At 41.8% G+C, this 22,161-nt stretch overlaps 1 protein-coding gene and 1 long non-coding RNA gene across 7 annotated transcripts in view; one reads left to right on the forward strand and one right to left on the reverse strand.

Annotated features, from left to right (window-relative positions):
- Window positions 1-3,134: 3,134 nt before the first annotated feature.
- Window positions 3,135-22,161, reverse strand: part of LOC111969716 (protein kinase C and casein kinase substrate in neurons protein 1) — a 58,008-nt gene continuing 38,981 nt past the window's right edge. For 5 of the 6 annotated variants that reach the window (XM_023995918.2, XM_023995923.3, XM_023995920.3 and 2 more), the window contains 8 exons: window positions 16,985-17,141; window positions 9,731-9,966; window positions 9,386-9,541; window positions 8,240-8,415; window positions 7,998-8,118; window positions 7,673-7,803; window positions 6,558-6,766; window positions 3,135-5,918 (listed from right to left, as the gene is read on the reverse strand). In XM_023995918.2, coding sequence (XP_023851686.1) covers window positions 5,809-5,918; window positions 6,558-6,766; window positions 7,673-7,803; window positions 7,998-8,118; window positions 8,240-8,415; window positions 9,386-9,541; window positions 9,731-9,966; window positions 16,985-17,141 — 1,296 coding nt within the window. In that variant the 3' untranslated portion in view covers window positions 3,135-5,808. Of the gene's footprint in view, window positions 5,919-6,158; window positions 6,215-6,557; window positions 6,767-7,672; window positions 7,804-7,997; window positions 8,119-8,239; window positions 8,416-9,385; window positions 9,542-9,730; window positions 9,967-16,984; window positions 17,142-22,161 lie in introns of all 6 variants that reach the window. The other variant, XM_023995919.3, reaches the window with a different exon arrangement.
- On the forward strand, window positions 6,729-21,260 carry LOC111969718 (uncharacterized). The gene is made up of 4 exons (XR_002878039.2): window positions 6,729-6,952; window positions 20,571-20,687; window positions 20,832-20,935; window positions 21,149-21,260. It is a non-coding gene; the product is annotated as an uncharacterized lncRNA (long non-coding RNA).

The following is a 22,161-nucleotide window of genomic DNA, read 5'->3' on the forward strand; positions in this document are numbered from 1 at the left end:
AAGACAGTTATTGATGCCATTAGTCAATGGTGTTACCTTTCCATGATTTTACAGGGCGGAATAATGATGATTTAAATCCAGGTCTGTTTACAGAGACAATGGGTCCCTGACTACCTCCGGAGATAGTCAGGAAGATTGGATCACAATCAGAACACAGTGTATTAGTAARCTACACCTAAAAATGTGGGCYCAATCAGAACGTGGACAAGATCAGAACACAGGACACATTTTAGCACCAGGTATAAACAGGACTTATAAATGAGAAACATTAAAACACTGACTGCGACCGAAGATTCACWTTGCACATAATATTTGTAAGATGATGTAAAGTGCRTTCAGAAAGTATTCATARAACTTGACTTACTCCAAAAATCTATTTAATATTGACAATACCCCATATTGACAAAGTGAAAACATGTTTTAAGAATTTTTGCAAATTTATTGAGAATGAAATACAGAAATATCTCATTTACGTAAGTATTCACACCCCTGAGTCAATACAGTGCCTTCGGAAAAGTATTCAGACCCCTTGACATTTTCCACATTTTGTTACTTTACAGCCTCATTCTAAAATGGGCTGAATAGTTTTTCCCCTCATCAACCTACACACAATACCACATAATGATTAAGCAAAAACAGTTTTTGAGCATTTTTGGAAATGTATAAAAAAAAAATAACTGAAAATCACATTTACATAATTATTTAGACCCTTTACTCAGTACTTTGTTGAATCACCTTTGGCAGCGATTACAGCCTCGAGTCTTCTTGGGTATGACGCTACAAGCTTGGCACACCTGTATTTGGAGAGTTTCTCCCATTCTCCGCAGATCCCCTCAAGCTCTGTAAGGTTGGATGGGGAGCGTCGCTGCACAGCTATCTTCAGGTCTCTCCAGAGATGTTCGATCGGGTTCAAGTCTGGGCTCTGGCTGGGCCGCTCAAGGACATTCAGAGACTTGTCCCGAAGTCACTCCTGTGTTGTCTTGGCTGGGCCAGAGCCCAATCAAGTTGTAGAAACATCTCAAGGATGATCAATGGAAACAGGATGCACCTCGGCTTCATTTCGAGTCTCATAACAAAGGGTCTGAATACATGTAAATAAGGTATCTGTTTTTATTTTTAATAAATGTGCAAAAACTTCTAAAAATCTGTTTTTCTTTTGTCCTTATATTGATGAGAAAAATAAATAATTGAATCAATTTTAGAATAAGGCTGTAACGTAACAAAATGTAGAAAAAGTCAAGGGGTCTGAATATTTTCCAAATGCACTGTGCATATTAGAATCACCTTTACTGATGTGAGTATTTCTGGGTAAGTCCCTAAGAGCTTTGCACACTTGGATTGTACAATATTTGCACATTATTCTTTAAAAAATTCTTCAAGCTCTATCAAGTTGGTTGTTGAGCATCGCTAGACAGCCATTTTCAATTCTTGCCGTAGATTCTCAATCCGATTTAAGTCAAAARTGAAACTAGGCCATTCAGGAACATTCAATGTCATCTTGGTAAGCAACCACAGTGTATATTTGGCKTTGTGTRTTAGGTTATTGTCCTACTGAAAGGRGAWTTTGTCTCCCAGTGTGTTGGAAAGCYGACTGAWCCAGGTTATCTTCTAGGATTTTGACTCTGCTTAGCTGAGTTAMGAAGGATGCCTGTYTCTTTGTAGRGACTGGGTGTATTGATACACCATCCAAAGTGTAATCAATAACTTCACRGTGCTCAAAYGGATATTCAGTGTCTGCTTCTTTTWWTTYWWTTACCCATCTACCAATTGGTGGCCTTCTTTGCGAGGCATTGYAAAACCTCCCCGGCCTTTGTGGTTGAATCTGTGTTTGAAATTCACTGCTTAACTGTGGGACCGTACAGATTATTGTATGTGTAGGGTACAGAGATGAGGTAGTCATTCAAAAATCATGTTAAACACTAGTCCATGCAACTTATTATGTGACTATTTAAGCACATTTTTACTCGTGAAGGCTTGTCATAACAAAGGTGTTGAATAGTTATTGACGCAAGACAATAAGGTTTTCATTTTTTATTAATTTCCCCAAAAATTCTAAAAACATAATTCCACTTATGGGGAACTGTGTGTAGGCCAGTGACACAAAATCTCAATTGAATCCATTTTAAAATCAGGCTGTAACACAACAAAATGTGGAAAKWGTCAAGGGATGTGATACTTTCTGAGAGCACTGTATGTGATGTCAGATTTCACCAGTCAGTCAAGGCCTGGACAAGGGTCATCTCCTCACAAATATTCCACTTCCAGCCTCTATACTGCTATCTACCCTGCCTGTRCATACCTATTTTATCATGCTATCCTTAAATATTTATCTTGATGTTAAACGTGCACGGGTGTTTGTTACATTTTATTTGTTGGCTTTAATTGGTCTTTTATTACCATGAACTGTTAAAACATAATATTTGTTATATTTTCTACACGATTCATCATTGGTCTTTATTATGAATGCAGCGGACAAAAAAAGTTCCTGTGAGAAAAGACACCGTAAGATCTACACTATTTAAATACTGGTTGAAATATGATATTCATCTATAAGGTCCTAACAAGTTCAACATATATCACCTCAAGGTGAACGTGGCGGCTTGATAAAAAGGTCAGAGAGAATGTCTCGCTCAGGGAATACATTTAAAAAAGTAACTGTGCCATAAAATACAATATTTACTTTTTTATCTGCAACCATAATTTCATTCATACATAAAAAGTCATAGCACTGTATTTGTAGACGTCACTCCCCTATTAGATGTCAACCCAAACAGTGATTGCAGATAGAGGCATTTGTTTCAGAAAGAGTAGGAAGCTGAACTTCTTTGTGTTTACTGATGACCTCTAGTGGTGTGTTAGGTAAGGCTTTTTTTTWTTTTTWTTTTTTTACAGCTTGCAGGTTAATTCATTATTATAAGACTTGCCAACATTATAAAGTCTCATACATGCTTATGACCAACGTTTTTGGTCAACAAAGAGTCAAATCACAAGGAATTTAGCGACAACAACAAAAAGTGACCGTGACTCAATGTAATCAAATGGTCAATTTGCAGTGTACATCCATTTTTATGGATGTGTGTATATCACCCCGCTATCCAGAGAATGCGTGTACCTATCATCACAATAGTCGTACCAATGTTCTGATAAAGCCTTTTATTTTGTTGTATGCAGATGAACAGGCACTACAGTTTGAAGAGTACAGAACTATTATTCCAAACAGACAGACTTCTAGACCACTAGGGCTTTCCCACAACCACTGGTTCCCCTACATAATGTGTGCGAAACAAGGTCAAATAAAAGGTTAAAACATCTTTACATATTCACCATCCTTTCACGGCTTCACGTGAATTTCTGTGTGAACGCCATAGGCATGATGTAAATTTCTGGACTTTACATCATACTCATATACAAATTAGATGACATGTGTACAACAGTATTGTAAATCTCATTCTGATTTAGATACAATGCGTTGTGTTTGCTGGGTCAATAGTGTACTATCTGCACTTTATTGGTGTGTTGAACTGGCTAAAGGAGTCTATAATAGTTTAAAAGAGCATGTACACTAGTTGTGTCTTTTCATGGTGGTAATTGAACCGGGTCTTCCCAGATGCACTGAGCCAGTGTCTGTGTGCACATGCTCTCTTTCTCTCTCTGTTAGTGTGTGTGTGTGTTGTGGGTATGGGTGGTGTGGCTCAGGTGAAGCATTTACTGATTTAGCTAGGCTTGGGTTTCGTTTGGAGAGCTGATGGTTAAAATGTTTTATCCCACTATCGGAAGTGCAGACCCAAAATGTCCCCCGGTAGCTATATCCCAGATCTCCAAAATGTCCTCCGGTAGCTATATCCCAGATCTCCAAAATGTCCTCCGGTAGCTATATCCCAGATCTCCAAAATGTCCCCGGTAGCTATATCCCAGATCTCCAAAATGAACTTCTAGCAGCAGAAAATACAGTTTCCTCATCAATATTTGACACTTTCTGCCTTTTTTAACAGTGTACTTTGTACTGTAGCTTTCTCTCCCCGTGTCATTGTCATTAAGAGTACATCCCTGGTGTTTAAAGTGTTAACACTGTTTCATATATATATATATAATAACAGTCACACATTTTCTAGGTATTATCTCCGCTGCAGATTCTCTTTGATTCACTAGTTCAGTAGACAAGGATTAAGGATTGTGTGTTGTATAGATTCAAGTTATCCCCATTATTTGGATAAGTCTCAATTTTGCCAGTTAAGAGACACAAATCATTGGCATCAGTTTCTAAAATGATGTTAAGGATTAAGGATTCAACTGACAGGAGAAAAACATAAACTAAAAAGAAGGAATCATTTGGTCAACGTGTACAGTAAGCTCACTTTCAGTAGTATTTAACAGCTTATTGTGATCGAGTATGCAATGACCGTTAGATCAGGAACAGCAAGGTGGAGAGAGACAGAGACTGAGCTGGGATACAGTTAGGGTGACTCATTTCCATTCATAAAAAAATGCATGTGTTTTATATCTATGGATAGGATCTAGTATCTCGCATGGGGCAGTGGGGCTCTCGTTCGTTTGTTACTATAACTGTGTCATCTATACAGTGAAATCCCAGGATTCTCTCATATTCCTAAATGTCTTTGTCTCCTGTAATTTGGTCGGCGACAGTTCATTTCTGATGACAAACCGTTTAAACCATTAGTGGAGTTGGGTCAATGTTATAATTGCGCTGAACCCTTGTGGAGGCCCACATAGGCTGAGGAATGCACTACCTKAACCCAATACATGCTAAAGAAAAAAAAGACAAAATAAATCAAAATAATAAAGCATATTTTTCATATTTCTCAATGAACACAGCTTGCACTTTAAGACAAAAGAAAACAACATAACGTGATGAGTCCAGAAAGCAGTGGGGTCAGGAAATCACAAGCACATGATCAACATGGTATGAAGTACATTAACTCAATGCTGCTTTAGGGGAAAGAACATGTCCTATACCGGTGTTTCTTCAACCCTCGGTCCATGGTCTGGCACCGGCCCCTGAGACGTTACTGAGTGGTCCCTCATCTGTCTGACACCAACATCGTCTGATCTTGAGAGAAGCTTTTCAACTAAACAGTCATCCAAAGAGGAGAACCGTAGCTTGCCAGTCTCTGGTACAACGAGGGTAGAGAAACACTGTTCTATGCCATTACACTGAACAAGGCTCAACAGCGTAGTACGGTTGTGCTCTGCTCTGCTCAACAGTGATTTGTCAGTGATCCTGCAGCTAAATGTCATTAATGTCATACAGTAGCACATGCTGCTGCTGCTGCTGTTTCACAGGGGGACTTTTAGAACCTTACATGGAATGACAGACCCATCAGCACATGTTTACAATGCACAGTGCATAGCTCATTCTGTCTATGCAAGCACCATGGACTAAACCATATCATATGTTATGAGGGAACGTCCTTTCTGCCATGTAAATGTCATCATAACCACTGCACAACATTGGAATAGAACACAGCTACACAAAAATGCTGAATTAATTCCCTGCACTTGTCGGTTGTGGTGTTTGTTGTTGGTACACATATACTGACGTGGTTTGACCGTGGTCCCAAGCCCAGTGTTGTGGTTGATATGTGTTGGTCGTGTTGGTACTGTCTTTGTCTGATGTGGGTCCTAGGGGAGTGTTTAAATAAAGACTGCTCAGTCTGTGTGTTGGTTGCTCAGGTAGAGAGGAGGGATGGGGAAGCATTGCTTTGAAGTCTCTGGTAATGTGCAGTATGATCAGACGGTTCAGTCTGGGTGACTAACCAATGGGGCAGTGTCCGCCACGTACACAAGCAGCTAGACGGGCTCCGCGTAATTAGCAGGATACAAGCCCAGCTGGCCACTGTCCAACCGGCCTTTACACCAACCCTGCTCATCCTCGTCTTCTAGTTTAGTCAGCTCTTCTCCTGTGAGACAGGAAAGAGAGAGAGAGAAGGAGGGAGCGAGAGGAAGGGAAGGTAGAAAAAGACATCATATTGACATACTGTACAATTTTGGATTGATATTGGATTGAGTTAGCAACAAACATGAATTCAATTACAATTATATTTGAAATCAACCAAACCTTGAAACTCTGTTGTTGATTTTTGGTTGAAATCTGGGTTAAATCTGAGATGTGTATGGTGATGACTTTTTGCAAACTGTACCTCAAACTGGTGCCAGTTCATATGCCAGGGCCGTGGGTGTTGCTATTGTTTGTTTTCTTTTTGGGATGAAAAATGTAACGAGACAAGAAAATAACTTGCTTTTTATCTCTGGAAACCTTGTATCCTACTGTGCGTTAGTTAGATTATTTGGTTCATATCATACATAAAATAAATAACAAAACAAATATATTTGAAAAGTTCAGGGCACAATTTAGTGTCTTTCTTACAGTAACCAATCAACAGGCTCTGCTTCTAAAATGTTCAGTTCTTAGTAGTAGTAATGGGAAATTGATTTGTGGCATCACATTTTGAAAAAGATAGACATGGCAACATGACAATAAACACAGAATTACAACCAAACAACCAAACAGAGTTGTTAGTTCTCGTTGGGATTCTCACCTGCTTTAAAGGTGAGTTCGTCCTGTTCCTGCCCGTCGTAGTCGTACAGCGCCCTCACCCGCACGCCCTTCGCTGACTCCTCCTCAAAGGGGTTGGCCCCACCCCCATTGGTGTCTGAGCCGGAGTTTGGCGCGGCCTGCTCATCGTCTGACCACTCTGCCGACTGGTCCTGAGAGGAGTAGGCCTGGTTCTTATCAGAGCTGCTCACACTGTGGAGGAGGAGACGTTTCAACATCACGGACCATCATCATCATCATCATTGTCTAGTTGCAGAACAGTTGACCACAAGTTTCCACAAGTTTCCTCCAGTAACTAGGATCACTATCCATCATCATGGTCATCATGTGACCAGCACAGAGGAGAAAGGGCTGTTGCTACCTTCCAGTCGAACCAAGGTGAGTGAATAGGAGGCACAAACTGGATGTTTCACTTCCATTGTCCTTTAAGAGCTGATCTCTCGTACATTCATGTTGACCCAGCACGAGAAAACATGCAACAGAGAAAACACACACCCCCACTTCCCTGTTCTGCTATGATCATACTGACAATGCAAAAACAACCGGGGTGACATCATCTTCTGGCCACTAAACAGCCCTCGCGGGAGATATTACCAAACCCAACTGTGACATTTCACAGTTCGAGTTAATGATACTATAGCTTGCGATGACATTGTGTGCTTTGTATTTATGAACCGTTAACTTTATGTCCACATGAATCATTGCTGCTATCGCAAGGACATCCGATAAGACAAGACAAGATAAATGTTATAGCCCCCATCCAATACGTGGGGAAATACTCTTGAGCAAACAACAGACATAACATCTCATTCACAGAATTCATACATTGCCTATTGCACAATTCCTTATTGCAACTATGGGCCATTCTGGCTCGGACAAAGCTTACTTGTCCGAGACTTACTTGCTTACTATTGCAAAATGCCAATTACATCACTGACATACTACACATTGTAAAAAGAGATGTTTTGAGATCAATTCTGCTGTTAGTATTGGTAAAAAAAGGAAAATGGTCTCTGTGATGACACTCACAGTTATTCTACATGTTAGAGAGGCATGTCTGAAGGTAACCGTAGTGGTGGAGGTGTCTGTGAGACCTACCTGCCCCTGTCTCCAGCCGGTGCAGCCACATAGTCCGGAGCCGCTGTCACGTTGGTCAGCATGATACCGTCTGCCCCTTTCTTTGACTTCTCCCGTTTGTTGATCATGTGAGTGATCTCTGGGTTGTACTCCTGGAAGGAAGGACGGAAGAAAGGAAGGACAGACGGACGGAAGACAGGGAGCAAGCTATAGTTACCAGTCAAAGCCTGGTTGTTCCTATTCAGTCAATGGGGGAAGTGAATTGAAATGAATTCATTCCATGAGTTAAAAGCGATCAATTAAACACATGTCTTGTGAGGCTAACTGGGAAGCGGTGGTTGTGTACCTCAAACTGGGGCCAGTTCATATGCATGCCAGGGCCGTGGTTGTTGCTGAACCATTTCAGGTCCTCCTGTGCGCTGGCAGAGGTGATGGTGCGCTCCAGGTCTCTGTACACTGTGGCGTAGCTGAAGACAGACAGAGATAGACAGCAGTCACACCTCTGTTCTGACACATTCATCTTGACTCGGTGTACTATTATGGTGGTGCCCAGGTGGTGGGCCAAGGTGTGTGTGAGTATGGCCCTACCTTTGGTTCTCGGTGAGGTTGAGGTGTCGTTTGATGTCCAACAGCACCTCCCTGAGGAAGCTCAGTCTCTTATCCTCAAACTGCTGACACGTGTCAAACACTGTCTCCATGTTCTCCATGTACTGGGGCGTACACTTCCTCAGCTCATCCAGAGTCTTCTCATACTTCTCCTTAGCCTGCATGGGGAGGATCACACAGTACGTTAACAACGTGTCCGGGATAAACAAGCACACTGGCTGTACGGTTCAGAGCGGAGGGGCCGTTGACCCCTACAAAGTGGGCTTAATATTTGTTGTATGTTAATGTCTCAGGGACCTTTCATACAGGGTATTTTACTGTCAATATTCTGCACATTACAGTGACTTTTCTTTTTCTATTCGGTTAGATCGTTCTAGCCTCTGCATAGCAAGGTCTTTAGAGGCTTGAGGTGACTGAGAAGTGGTGGTGATTGATGTCGACCAAGGTTGAATGATAATTTGTGGCCCTCTCAGTAGTTCTAAGACAGTGTTATTGAACATATGTAATGGTTTGAGCGGGTCAAGGGGTAGCAAGGCTGTGACATCATCCCAGTGGCCTCAGCAGAGTAAAGTCCACTATACTAGTCAATAGGTCCTCTCTGGGCTGTAGATCTTCAACTGGTCAAGAAATACTCCTGGAACTAGTAACGGCAATGAGATGAGAGGCCTCCCTAACATTGACTGTACTTTTGTTTATCCCATGTGTTGTTGTTTTGTATCGCACTGCTTTGCTTTATCTTGGCCAGGTCGCAGTTGTAAATGAGAACTTGTTCTCAACTGGCCTACCTGGTTAAATAAAGGTGAAATAAAATTAATTAACAATTAATAAAAAATAAGGAGGAGGAAGAGGAGGATTGAGCAGTGGAGGGTGTGACCCAGATGAGTCTTAAAATAGCTGGAGTTGATTTGATTCACTCTCTCCTCTCCACTCGCCTTGATTGCAGCTCTCAGTGTGAATACTGATTAGCAGAAAGGACTCTTCACTGTGATGATAGCTGATGTGTGGTAATCAGTGTTCCGGCACAAAATGGCTGTCGTGTCTCAGCCAGGTGGGTGCTACTGCTATGCCTTGGTGGTGGATGTAAGCTCTTACGCCCTGATCTGGGCAGTAGTGGTCTGGGTAGCTCACCTTCTGAGAATCCTGCTTGCACCTGTCCACCTTGTCCAGGAGCTTCTTCTGCTGGTCGGCCGTGACTGAGGCGTCTGCCTTGCTGTTGGCCTCTCTGAATGACGCCACCTTCTCCTCCTTACAAGCCAGGTGGTACGTCTTCTTGGCAGTCTCAAGCTGAGGAGAGAAGAAATTGTATATTTTAGAAGGACATGAACCCGTTGGGGACATCATTTCAATGCAAACGACTTCAAGGTTACAGCAGAGCGTGGTGCATGTGCTGACCCGGACCTCAACGTCAATGACAGCTCAATTTGGGGAAAATGTTACATCACTCTAAGTGTAGTTCTGGTGGTTGCCCCTCACCTCCTTGAGCTTCTTGGCCCATGGTTTCTGGGCCTTCTTGAAGCCCTCCTCTGCCTCTTTGGTTTCCTTGAAGCCTCCCATCATCTGCTTGTGGTAGGAGTCCTTCTGCCAGTTCTTCACCTTCTCAAAGTCATTGTTGACCAGGTTGTTCTTCACATCCTGGTGCAGCTCACTCACCTTCTCAGCCTCTGTCATCACTGCCACCCAGGCCCTCTCCACACTGCCGTACTGGGGTCCTGAGGGAGAGTGAGAAGGGGGAGGTCCATTAGTAATTTTAGAAACAGATTACTCCAGTATTACTTCATGACTAATAGCAGTTTTATTCCATGGCAAAGATCCCGCGCATTGCGTTTACGGTACTGACAACACTAGAAAGAGTTTATTATACATTCTAAAATGGGTGGTTCGAGCCTTGAATGCTGATTGGCTGATAGCCGTGGTACAGTATATCAGACCGTATAACCCGGGTATGACGCAACATGTATTATTTTTACTGCTCTAATTACGTTGGTAACCAGTTTATAATAGCAATAAGGCACCTCGGGGGTTTGTGACATATGTGCCTAAGAGCAGCCCTTATCTGTGTTATATTGGCCATACACCACACCTCCTCAGAGTTTATTGCTTAAAAATAGCATGCACCAACTAAGCACAGGCTAATGCCCACGTTGTTTCAATGTCTTTTTTTGGTCTGTTTTTGGTGTGGTCCGGACCCGCCTTGATTTCTGAACCAATCATAGACATCTATGTTTGGTCCAGATTTGGTCCGGTCCGGACTGGCCTTGATTTCAACATCCACAGACGTCCGGTCCGGACTGGCCTATATTTAGCCCAAACATAGACGTCTATGATTGGTTCAGCTTTGTTCGGTTCGGTCCGGACCAAATCTGAACCAATCATAGAAATCTATGTTTCCCAAGTTTGGAAAGCACAGTACAGCACACTACAGTACAGTAGAGGAGAGAGGAGTATGTGGCTGATAGTGTCATGTGACAGTGGGTGATGGTGCTGGTAGGTCAAAGTTGAATTCATGGAATATGGGTGTGGTATATTGTATATCTTAAATGTATGCCTACATTCAGAAATAGATCCCTCTTTTCAATATAAATTACCCTTCCAATTTTGGACCAGTTGTCTGGGACGGGGATGTTGTTTCGATTTGCCAATTCGTAGGCAAGTTCTCTGCATTTGAAGCTACTAAGCCCATGAAAACTGGTCCGCGAGGTTCTTGATATGTTTAGCAAGCTCAGACTCCATGTCATCAGCTAAGACCTTGTGTGCCTGTGCTACTCTGTCATACATTCTTCAAAAAAAAAGGGTTCCGAAACGGTACTCCGGCAGTTACGAGTCAAGACCCCTTGAGGTTCTTGAGAGAACAGTCAAGGAAGTGAGAGAAGGGAATAAGTCCATTCAAGCAGCAGCAAGGGATGGAAAATAGACTGAATGACATTGACCCCAAAAAAAGAAAACAAACATGTTCCTGTGAGAAAGAGAAGCTACACCAAGGTGCTATCTAAAACCTAAAACGGTTCTTCGGCTGTCCCCATAGGAGAACCTTTCGAATAACCCTTTTTGGGTCCACATAGAACACTTTTGGGTTCCACGTAGAACCCCCGGTCTCTCACTTCCTTGGCTGCTCGCTCAAGAACCTCGAGGGGGGCTAGACCTCTGCTTGTTTTACGTTTGTATGCACGGGACATGCTGATGTCTGCTCTGTAACAATAAAAATACACTATCTTGAGTTCATATGCATGACACATTGCAAAAACATTATGCATGTGAATAAAACTGACAAAATGTAATAATCATTTGTATGGGGTATGGTGGCCATTGGCTCAACGGTTTCCGAGAAACAAGGGGTGGCTCAATTGACCCTTTGGCTCAACTTACCCCACTTTCCCCCTACAGTAAAGAAAAGATTAGTATAGTACAATACAGTACAGCACGCAGAGTACAGTAAATAAAGAAAAGTAAAGTTCAGTACAGCTCAGCACAGAAGAGCATAGTACACTATAATGTACTGTATTGTAACGTACTTTAAAGTACTGTATTGTACTCAACTGTACACTACTGTACTCTACTCTACTGAATTAAACTGTACTGTGCCGTACTGTACTGTACTCTATCGAATTAAACTCTACTGTACCGTACCATACTCTACTGAATAAAATGTACCGTACCATGCTGTACTCTACTGTGCTCTACTGTACTGAACTGTGCCATACTGTACTGTTCAAACCTGTGAAACATAGCGTAGATGTCTGTGTTTCGTTCAGATTTGGTCTGGTCCGGGCTGACCAGATTTGTACTTGTTTGGGGGCGGAGCTCATTCATGAATAATAATAGTTATTACAGTCAGTGCATTCAATTACAGAAGACGAACAACAACATAAACAGTCGTCGCAAGACAAATATATGTCTGTAACCGTTACTGAGAATGTTATTGCAGTTGAAGTGGGCTGTTGGTTCATTCTGTAGGTTGGACTAGTAAAAGTCGATTTTAGCCTACTGTAGATGATTCGGGAAGGAGAGGGTAAAGAGGTGGCAGGACTGCTGACGGCAGCGTATGAAAAGTCACAATACCACGGCCTCAACACACATTCTCAGCAGCCTTCACTATCCCATACAGTTCACCAAGAAAAGAAGACTAACAAATAACCTTTGGTATTCACCTCTGAACTCATCGGCCTGTATCTTAGCCCTAACCTGGATAGAAGAGAATAGACCACCAAGCACACTCCTCTGTACAGACTCAGGCCTACAAACACTGGACGAAGGTCACATTTTATTTGTCACGTGACCAATGCAACAGGTGTAGACTTTACCGTGAAATGCTTGCTTACGTGCCTGTCCCAGTGAGTCAGAGTTAACAAATAATAATACAAAGGAAAATAGTAACACAAGAGGAATAAAATATCCAAGAATGGAGCTATATACAGGGAGTATCAGTACCAGATCAATGTGGAGCTATATACAGGGAGTATCAGTACCAGATCAATGTGCAAGAGGTACGAGGTATTTGAGGTAGATACTGTATGTACATGAAGGCAGGGTAAAGTGACTAGGCATCAGGATAGATATTAATAAGAGTAAAATAAAGAACAGAGTAGCAGCAGCATATTATGAGTGCAAAAGTGTGCGCGCGTGTAGTTGTCTCTGTTTGTTTGTGTTGTGTCGGTATCCATGTGTGTGTGTTTGTTTTTGTGGTGTGTTGGTATGAGTGTTTGTGTTACGTGTGTGTGTGTACATATGTAGTGTATGGGAATGTGTGTGGGTTTTGCGTGAGAGTGTTTTATTAGTCGTATGTACTGGATACACTTGGTACTCCCGTTTAACGAAATTATTATTTACAGGTTCCTTCTCGACAAAGCAACAACAATAAGAAATAATAAAAGATAAGAATACAAACAGAAAGTAAATGTACATTTCTCAGTAGAATAAAATAAACATGTTAACATATGCATAATACAGGACGGCACAATTTATAGTCCGTTATTTACACATGTTTTGGGTGAAGGGGGGATTGGGGGACGAGTCTGGTAGCAGCAGTTGTGGTGTGTGTGTGTGTGTGCGTGCGTGCGTGCGTGCGTGCGTGTGTGGATGTCTGTTGGTGTGTGCTAAAGTGTGGAGAATCAGAGCAGGTGGTCAGTCCAGTTCAAGTGTTCAGCAGTCTCATGGCTTGTAGATAAAAACTGTCTCTGAGTCTGTTGGCATCAGACCTCATGCTCCGATACAATTTCCCTGACGGTAAGGACTTGAACAGCTTGTGGATGGGGTGTGTGGGGTCCTTGATGATGCTGCGGGCCTTCCTCAGGCACCGTTTCGGGTAGATGTCCCGGATGGGTGGGAACATGGTTCCAGTGATGTACTGGGCCATCTTCACCAGCCACTGGAGGGCCTTGCGGTCGTGGACGGAACAATTCCTGTACCAGGCTGTGAGGCAACCTACCAGGATGCTCTCGGTGGTGCAGCTGTAGTATTTGGAGGACCCGGGGTGGCATGGCCAATTTCTTCAACTGCCTTAGGAGGTAGAGATGCTGTTGCGCCCTCTTGACAAGAGTGGTGGTGTTGTTGGTCCATGTCAAGTTCTCGGTGATGTGCCGAGGAACTTATTAAAACGGCTGACTCTCTCTTCTGCAGTCCCATTGATGTGGATCTTGGAATGTTTCATCCTCTGTTTCTTGAAGTCAACAATTTTTTGCTTTGCTTAATTTGACGTTGAGGGAAAAGTTGTTGTCCTAGCACCACATTGCCAGTTCACTTACTTCTTTCCTATTGGCTGACTCGTCGTTGTTGGTTATCTGGCCTACAACCGTGGTGTCGTCAGCAAACTTGATGATGGAGTTGGTGTAGTGCAAAGCCATGCAGTCGTGGGTGAACAGAGAGTACAGTAGAGAGCTGAGGACACCACTGGGGGTCCATGTGTTAAGAGTTAGTGTGGAGGAGGTGCTGTTGCCAATCCTCACAGCCTGTGGTCTGCCGTTCAGGAAGTCCAGGTTCCAGTTGCAGAGGGTGGTGTCCAGACCCAGGACTCTGAGCTTGGTGTCGAGCTTGGAGGAAATGCTGAAAGGTAGTCAATGAATAGCATTCTCACATAGGTGTTAATCTTGTCCAGATGTGTTATGGCTGTGTGAATAGTGTTGGAAATGGCATGTTCCATGGATCTGTTGGAGTGGAAGGCAAATTGCAGTGGGTCCAGTGTGTGGACTATGACCTGCCTCTCAAAGCACTTCATGTTGACCGGGGTGAGTGTGACAGGGGGATAGTCATTTGGGCATGTCATCTTTTCTTCGGCTCTGGGATGGTGTTCTCCTTGAAGCAGGTGGAGATTTCAGCCTGGGATAGGTTGAAGATGTCAGAGAAGACGCCCGCCAGCTGTTCAGACGCGGCCAGGGATGCCACCTGGGCCGGCAGTTTGGTGAGTATTCCCTCTTTTGAGAGTTTTCCTCACATCAGCCTCAGAGAGCGAAAGCACTTGATAGTCTGGAGCAGAGACAGTCTTCCAACATACCTCTGTATTGTCTGCCTCGAAACGAGCATAGATGTGTTAAGCTCGTTTGGGAGGGAGGCTTCGGTGGGCACCACAAAGCTAGATTTGCCTTTGTAGTCTGTGATAGTCTGTGGTCCTTGCCACATGCATCGCGAGTCTGAGTTGTCGAACATCAATTCAAGTTTGAGTCTATATTGTCTTTTTGCGTCCCTAATGGATTTACCTGCTTGCCTTGTACACATTGCGCACCACAGAGTTCATTCTGCTGACATTGAATGCTGCAGTACGGGCTCTCAGCATGGAACGGATATCGCCGTTCGTCCAGGGTTTTTGGTTGGGGTATGTCTGGACTGTTATTGTGCGTACAACATCATCAACACATTTCCTAATGAAGCCTGTGACTGAAAATGTATATTTGTGAATGTTGATGGATGAGTCCTGGGTGGAGGAATCTTTGAACATATTCCAATCAGTATTCTCAAAACAGTCCTGCAACATTGAGTCTGCATCCTTTGTCCAGCACCATACTATTCTCTGTGTTGGTGGCTCCCTCTTGAGTTGCTGCTTGTAGGCGGAGAGTAGGGACAGAGAGACGTGATCTGATTGGCCGAAGTGGGGGCGGGGGATGGCTTTGTACGTGTCACAGATGTTTGCATATACAGTACATGGTCGTTTTTTTTTCTTGTGGGGCAGAATAAGTGTTGATATTTTGGATAATTTTTTAAAGAACGGTGCGACAATAAAGACTGCTTCCAGGTGATAGGATTCTTGCTGACTAATGATCTTGTACAATTTGCTGAGTGTTGCGTTTGCTTATGGCAGTATGGTGGGGTCTGCATTTTAGCATCAGAAACTCCAGGTCGGGTGAACAGGAGCTCGAGATGTTTTCAACTTCAGTACACCAGGAATTGTTGATGATGAAACATACCCCTCCCCCTACTTTATTGTATATTTTTACATTTTTTAAATTTATATTATTGTTTTACCTTTATTTAACTAGGCAAGTCAGTTATTCAGCTTTGTTCAATTGTATTCTTCATACTATAAAATAATATAAAATAATGCCATGGAATTCTAAGCAAATCTTATCTGCTAAATGAACTAGTATAGCCCATAGCCATATGGCATAGCCAGATGAGGACCTAACATCAGGACAACTCAGGGTATGCTATTCTGTCCTTCTGAAATAGACTACATTTTCCTCATATCATGCTTTTTTAGACCTGTCTAAAATAAATAATGGATTTATTGTGAAGGTGTAGGCTATATTACATGGATTTATTATACTTTTTAAAATGTAGATGTTCCAAAGGTCTGCATCAGTGGCTTGTAGGCTGTGTGGATGCCAGGAGATGCTAAAAGTGTTTATGCTAATTAACGGTCAATTACCTTGAGACCAGCAGTTATTTGCTTGACAGTCACCAGCTGATGAAATTTCGTGACCGCCACAGCCCTAGTCCAGAACAAACTGTAATTCACTCAGCAATCATTTCCTTCCTCCATTCCCATAGGGCGGCACACAATTGGCCCAGCGTCGTCCGGGTTAGGGGAGGGTTTGGCCGGGGTAGGCCATCATTGTAAAATAAGAATTTGTTCTTAACTGACTTGCCTAGTTAAATAAAGGTTAAATAAATCATGTTTAGATTACAGTGCATAGTGTAGAACACCTCCATAGTCTCCAACATACTCCAGCCCAGTAGGTGGCGGTACTGCACCTAATATTGGTATGCACCACCATAAAACCCCAATGAAGAAGAAAAGAAGGTTGGACTACTTTAATCATCATTGCTGCCTGTTTGAAAGCTTTTGAAAAAGCTAACATAAGTGCATGTGACAGAAGGGAGCAATAATAAATATTATATGTTGCAATCTTTGGTTGGCTCCTCTTTCCGAGATTAAATGAATTAGAAAATGATTATTGTGATATAATGCTTACTTCATTGAGCATGTACAATATGTGCAGTTGAATTTTGACATGGAACCAATTACCAAAAAATATGTATTTTCAATGTCTGTAAATTATGTTTTTTCAACTTTCATTCAGAACCGAAAATTTCAATGTCCGGAAAATAAGTATTTTCAACATCCAGAAAATGTGTATATTTTGACTTTTTATTCTGAACCTAAAATGAACATAACTTCAACGTCTGGAAAATACGTATTTTAGACATCTTTTTTTTGGCTAACTGGGCACCAACAGGTGGCAGTAACTCTCCAAAGCACTGTGAGCTGCTGGGTTTGTGTCTCCCCTCCTCCCCTCGTACCTTTATCCACCAGCTGTCTCCATCTCTTYGACCAGTCGGTCAGCTGCTGGCTGTAGGCCTTCTCAATTTTGGCTCGCTCTTGTATACAGTTCATCAGGTCATTGCAGAGCCTGTGGCCGTCATCAATCCGCTTCACAGCACGCTTGTAGTTCCCCACCTTTCATGGGCACCAGAATGAGAGGCATTTCAATTACATTCAACACATTCCACCTTAAAAGCCGATTTATGGTAATTACGGTTTCTACATTGGCTGTGCAGTATTTACTGTGATGCGGCCTCTGCAGAAGTCAGGGCATTCATACTTCTTGCGCTTCGCGGAACAGAGCTATTTTGAAGGAAGCCTCCGGATGTTCTGAAATTGCGGCACACCCTCCGTACTGAGCGCATTGCCGAATCAAGCATAAATCGTCTTTAAGAATGTGGCGTGCCACCTTAAAGCTAGAATCCTTATCCCAGTGGGCATACAATATGTTAAATATGTATTTTTCTGGTTGGAATCTGGTCAGGACATCTTATAACCAGATCACAAACAGATTAAGATGTCTTTTACATGATGCCTTTTTTTTGTATCTGTTTTTTTGGTTTAAATCTGATTGAACTACTGACCAATTATCTAAATACTACTAAATTAATCGACTCCAATCTATATAAACATGTGCTTAGTGTTTGTGGGCCATGCACCCATTGGATATAAGATACTAGCACCATTACAATGATTCAAATTGGAATAATGTTATTTTTCTGCAGGGTTTGCGTTATTCAGCTTAGCACAGTTAGCAAACAACAGCTGTCAGAGCGCACCAAAGTGGTCTCGCGGCAACATACTGGGCTCGGGCCTATTCCATTTGAGACTCGGGGTACTTGGCATGGACTCGGACTCGGAGGGCTTCATGCGGGCAGAGCTCTTCCCGAGTCCGGCAGAATCATATTACTCTGGCTAATGGTACTCCGGCCGAGTGCACTTCAGCTCATCCGGCCGATTAACTTTTTCAGGGTTAGGGCCATTTGAGTTTTTTATTCAGCAGGTGATGAAATACAAAAAAAAATAAAAGAAATGTGATATATTTAACCTCTATCGAATTTGCTAGGTCATTAAAAGCTCAACTGTGTGACAGTCTCTGCGATCCTAAAGCTATCAGAGATGGTCCCTAATTTAGAGAATCTCTGATGGTATAAATGCTTTTGCTTTTACTACAGGCCATTGTAGGGTTTTTCGTAGTTGCTGTCCACCTAATTGAAAAGTGCACATTCACTTCCGTAACGTTTGTTCTAGGCTACCAGCATGTAAGATGAAAATGCAAAATAATACAGGATACCCTTACAAAAATGCACGGCCGTTAAAATGCAGTAGAGCTGTGGTACAATGAAATAATGGTTGTTTTATTAAATGGCATCTGGTAGCTTACTGTGTGTGTTGCCTCTAATGGTCATATTTAGTCTGTTAGCCAATTACACTGTTTATTGTGCTGCACATTTTCTTCTGTTCAACTGAATGCAATTTTGATGTTCAATTATGACTAACTACATTTCTTTTCAGAATTTAACAAATAACACATAGACCTATGTATTTTATTTCAATATCCTACTACAATTTATAAGGGTTTACAAAACCCTTTTTTTATCAATAATTAGTCAAATATTATTGCACCTGAATTTGACCTTGAGAATATGACTATTATATTTTCCCTTAAAGCTTTTAAGCAATTAACATAATGTGTGCAGTAATTCTATTTTCATTTTAGTAGCTAAATAAGGAGGTAGGCATATTTCAGTAGCTAAATGAGGATAAATAAGGCATGAAACTTGGTTTGGAATCTGTGCCTTGCGTGCAGCAATAGATCTCTAATCTGCTAAATGGTAGTCCCTGTTCTCCTGCATTCTTGTTTTACTTTTGTAGGTAAAAGTGGTTTGTTGGGGAGAAGAACATCAAGGAAACTGCTGACAGATTGAATAGCTAGCTTACGTTAGCTAACTTAGCTGGCCAATTTTAGCTAGCTAACATTAGCTCTCTGGCTAATCCTCCATGGACATGGTACATTTACATTTGTACCTGTTGTGGCCATTGGTTGTACCTAGCTAGCTTTTTGATATCTGTGTAGTTAGTGGCAGTAATTGTATGTGTGTGTGTGAATATTGTCATGTCAACATTTTGCCATGCTAGCTGTGTGTGTGTGGGAGAGAGATGGTTAATGAATACACATATAGGAAACATTGATTGTGTGTGTGAGAGACATTGTAAGCTGGCCTAATTCTTGAAACGTGTACCCCCAATGTGGATGTGAAGTTTTTCTTGATTCATCAGGTATTTTTGTGAATTTTGTATTTGTATTTGACAATACAATACATTTTGCCTATCCCTGACCCCCCTCAACACCAATTCTAACAATACACCTCTCAACTGCCTATTTCAATTCCTGATTCTTTTTTGTAAACAGGAATCTTCTAGCTTGGAAGGAAGGATGGAGGAGGGAGCAAAGGGAAGGAGTAGATTAGTTATCCAGCCTGCTGACTGAGAAATGTAAACAGTCTATGTTTTGCTGTCTCTCTCTCTACGTCTGTCTGTCTGACTGCAAGATTGCTGAGGGGTAGCATAGTCAATGTACTTGCTATTGTAAGTCTAACTTAGTGAAGACCTTAGGTAATGGTTAATTATGATTAGTCTCAGTCTTTATAGCTCCTGAAACAAGTCAATGACCTGATGCGAGGTGTCCTCTCTCCTCACCTCATTCTCAAAACCCGTTGGAGGAAAAGGTCTGAGGGGAGGAACCTCTGGCTTTCTCATCCAATGGGTTTTGAGAAGGAAGTGAGGAGAGAGGACACAAAGAGTATGACATTGAGATTATCCCATGGCCTCTACAGCAGTGCTTGGCCACACACTCAGCTAGCAGTGACCTATTCTGCCACATCCCATGGAAAGGAGTGAGCAGAACCACCCCTCCTTACATCCATTTTTTCTTAGCATCAGGTCTCACTGAGACTGGATTCCCCAAGAGACATGCTATTCAGCTGATGAAGCGCAAGAAGAATGTTATGGCGGGTGTAGCGAAATGCTTGTGTTCCTAGCTCCAACAGTACAGTAATATCTAACAATACACAACAATACACACATCTAAAAGTAAAATACTGGAATTAAGAAATATATAAATATTAGGATGAGCGATGTCGGAGTGGCATTGACTAAAACACTGTAGAATAGAATATAGTATATACATATGAAATTAATAAAGCAATACGCAAACAAGTGTGCAGAATGCAGATAAGAGTAATAGCTTTGCCAATTACACCCATTTCTAACAATGTTTGTGGCAGGAATGATATGACAAACACAGCTTTTTAAATATATAATATTGGATTGTCTCTTTACACATACTTCCATTTTTTGCATTTACCTTTCTTCTTTTAAGACTGCCAAGCTGTTCTCAATTGAGGGAACCTCTGTCCGGGACAATGTCCACAGGATTATGGGACGGTGTGTTTATAAAAAGTTATTTTATCAAGCATAACTTTACCCTTTAGAGATGAGTAAAATACTGTCATTATCCAACTACTGTCTAATTTTGATATTCTCTTTCTTGAAATGTTTCAGATTGATGACCAATCAATGAATGTCCCACTTCAATATGAATGGACAGAGGAGCAAACATGCCTTTGCACAGGAGCAAGAAGGCCTTTGCTACCACTCGTGTGTGTTCCATTGTAGTTGGTAAGTAAATGTGAGCTGTTAATATTTTTTTTTTTTTTGTAGATTCTCTTAAAGATATTTTACTGTGCGTTACTGTTCTGTTGTGTCCTGCATGCCCACATTATGCCAATCATACATTTTTTTATTTTATTTTTATGCTTAAAGAAAGTGTCATGAAAAGCCAGAAACCTCAGGAGGTTGATGTGTTGCAGACCCATTGGAAAGTCCTCAAATATACCCCTGATCGCCATGGTGGAGGAGGATGCAAAGTATGTGTTTGAGCAAATTGCTCTTTTTAGAAGCCATCTCTAACCTGTAACTGCCACAAACTTCTTCAACTAGTACCATGGAAATATTTTAAGCCAGCTGAGTCCACAAAGTTTCGTCAGGAATTGCCTTTTCTACTTTTCTTTTAAAATGTCAAATTGATCAAGTTTTAATGCACCGATTCTCTTTACTGCATATCTGACCCATCACACCAGTCTTCAAGAGGGCCACTACGCTCCAGATCACCTTCTGTGCTCAGAGGTCTTTGATGAGGATCTACCCCATCACACTGCTTTTATAAATCATTAATACAATAAAAAAAATGCATCTTTATATACTCTGTATCCCAGTCTTTTTATGCATGTGCTTTCTTTGGGTGAATTTTGAAACAATTAGGGACAGATCAAAGTTGACTGGGGGGAGGGTTGACCCAAAATAGGGGAGGGTTGTGTGGTTTAGGGGTAGGGTTGTGTAGTTTTTCTATTTTTTTTTGGGGGGGGGGTAGTTTGTTTTTTCCCTGGTTGACATATGCTCTTCTGTTCATATTTTCCCAATAAACAATGGCTTGACTTACTTTTGATATTACCCTAATAAACTTTTGTGAAGGTTTGGTATGGTGTCACTATAATTAAGCTTTAGCTACTGCAGGCGTATGATATGAAGGCAGTGCACCCTAGTGCTCCAACTGACTCCGACAGTTGAACTTGAGGTGAGGAAGTCTGTTTCAGGCCTACCAGAGTTACTCCTATAATCTAACAATATAGTGCTTATCTTTATACAAAATATTCGGATCGAAAATTAACAAATGACCCTCCTTCTGTACGTCTATATCTGTATAGCAGACGCAGTAGCCACCTGGCCAAAATAAATGAATGTCGGTGTCATAGCATGCCACCGGCATATCTCTCTCTATGGGGTTTGGCCTAAACTTCTCTTCCTTTATATAGGCTCTATGTACATATTGAAATATGAATATCATACAGTGGACACCTAAGCCTACAGGCCTTTGCATGCAATGCCCTGATACATTTAGTGCTCAAATCTTTGAACTCTGAGGTGGACAATTATTGTTTTAGGAAAGTATCCTAAAACTCCCCCCAAAAAATGTGGTTATAAAGTTTTGCATATGCTACACATCGAAACACAAGGAATAGTGTTTTTATAATTTGTTATAAGGTGTTTTTAAGGACACGCAAATGTGATTCATTTGGCCAACATCCCTCGTTTA

This window comes from Salvelinus sp. IW2-2015, linkage group LG11, assembly GCF_002910315.2.
Source record: "Salvelinus sp. IW2-2015 linkage group LG11, ASM291031v2, whole genome shotgun sequence".
Classification (NCBI taxonomy): Eukaryota; Metazoa; Chordata; class Actinopteri; order Salmoniformes; family Salmonidae; genus Salvelinus; species Salvelinus sp. IW2-2015.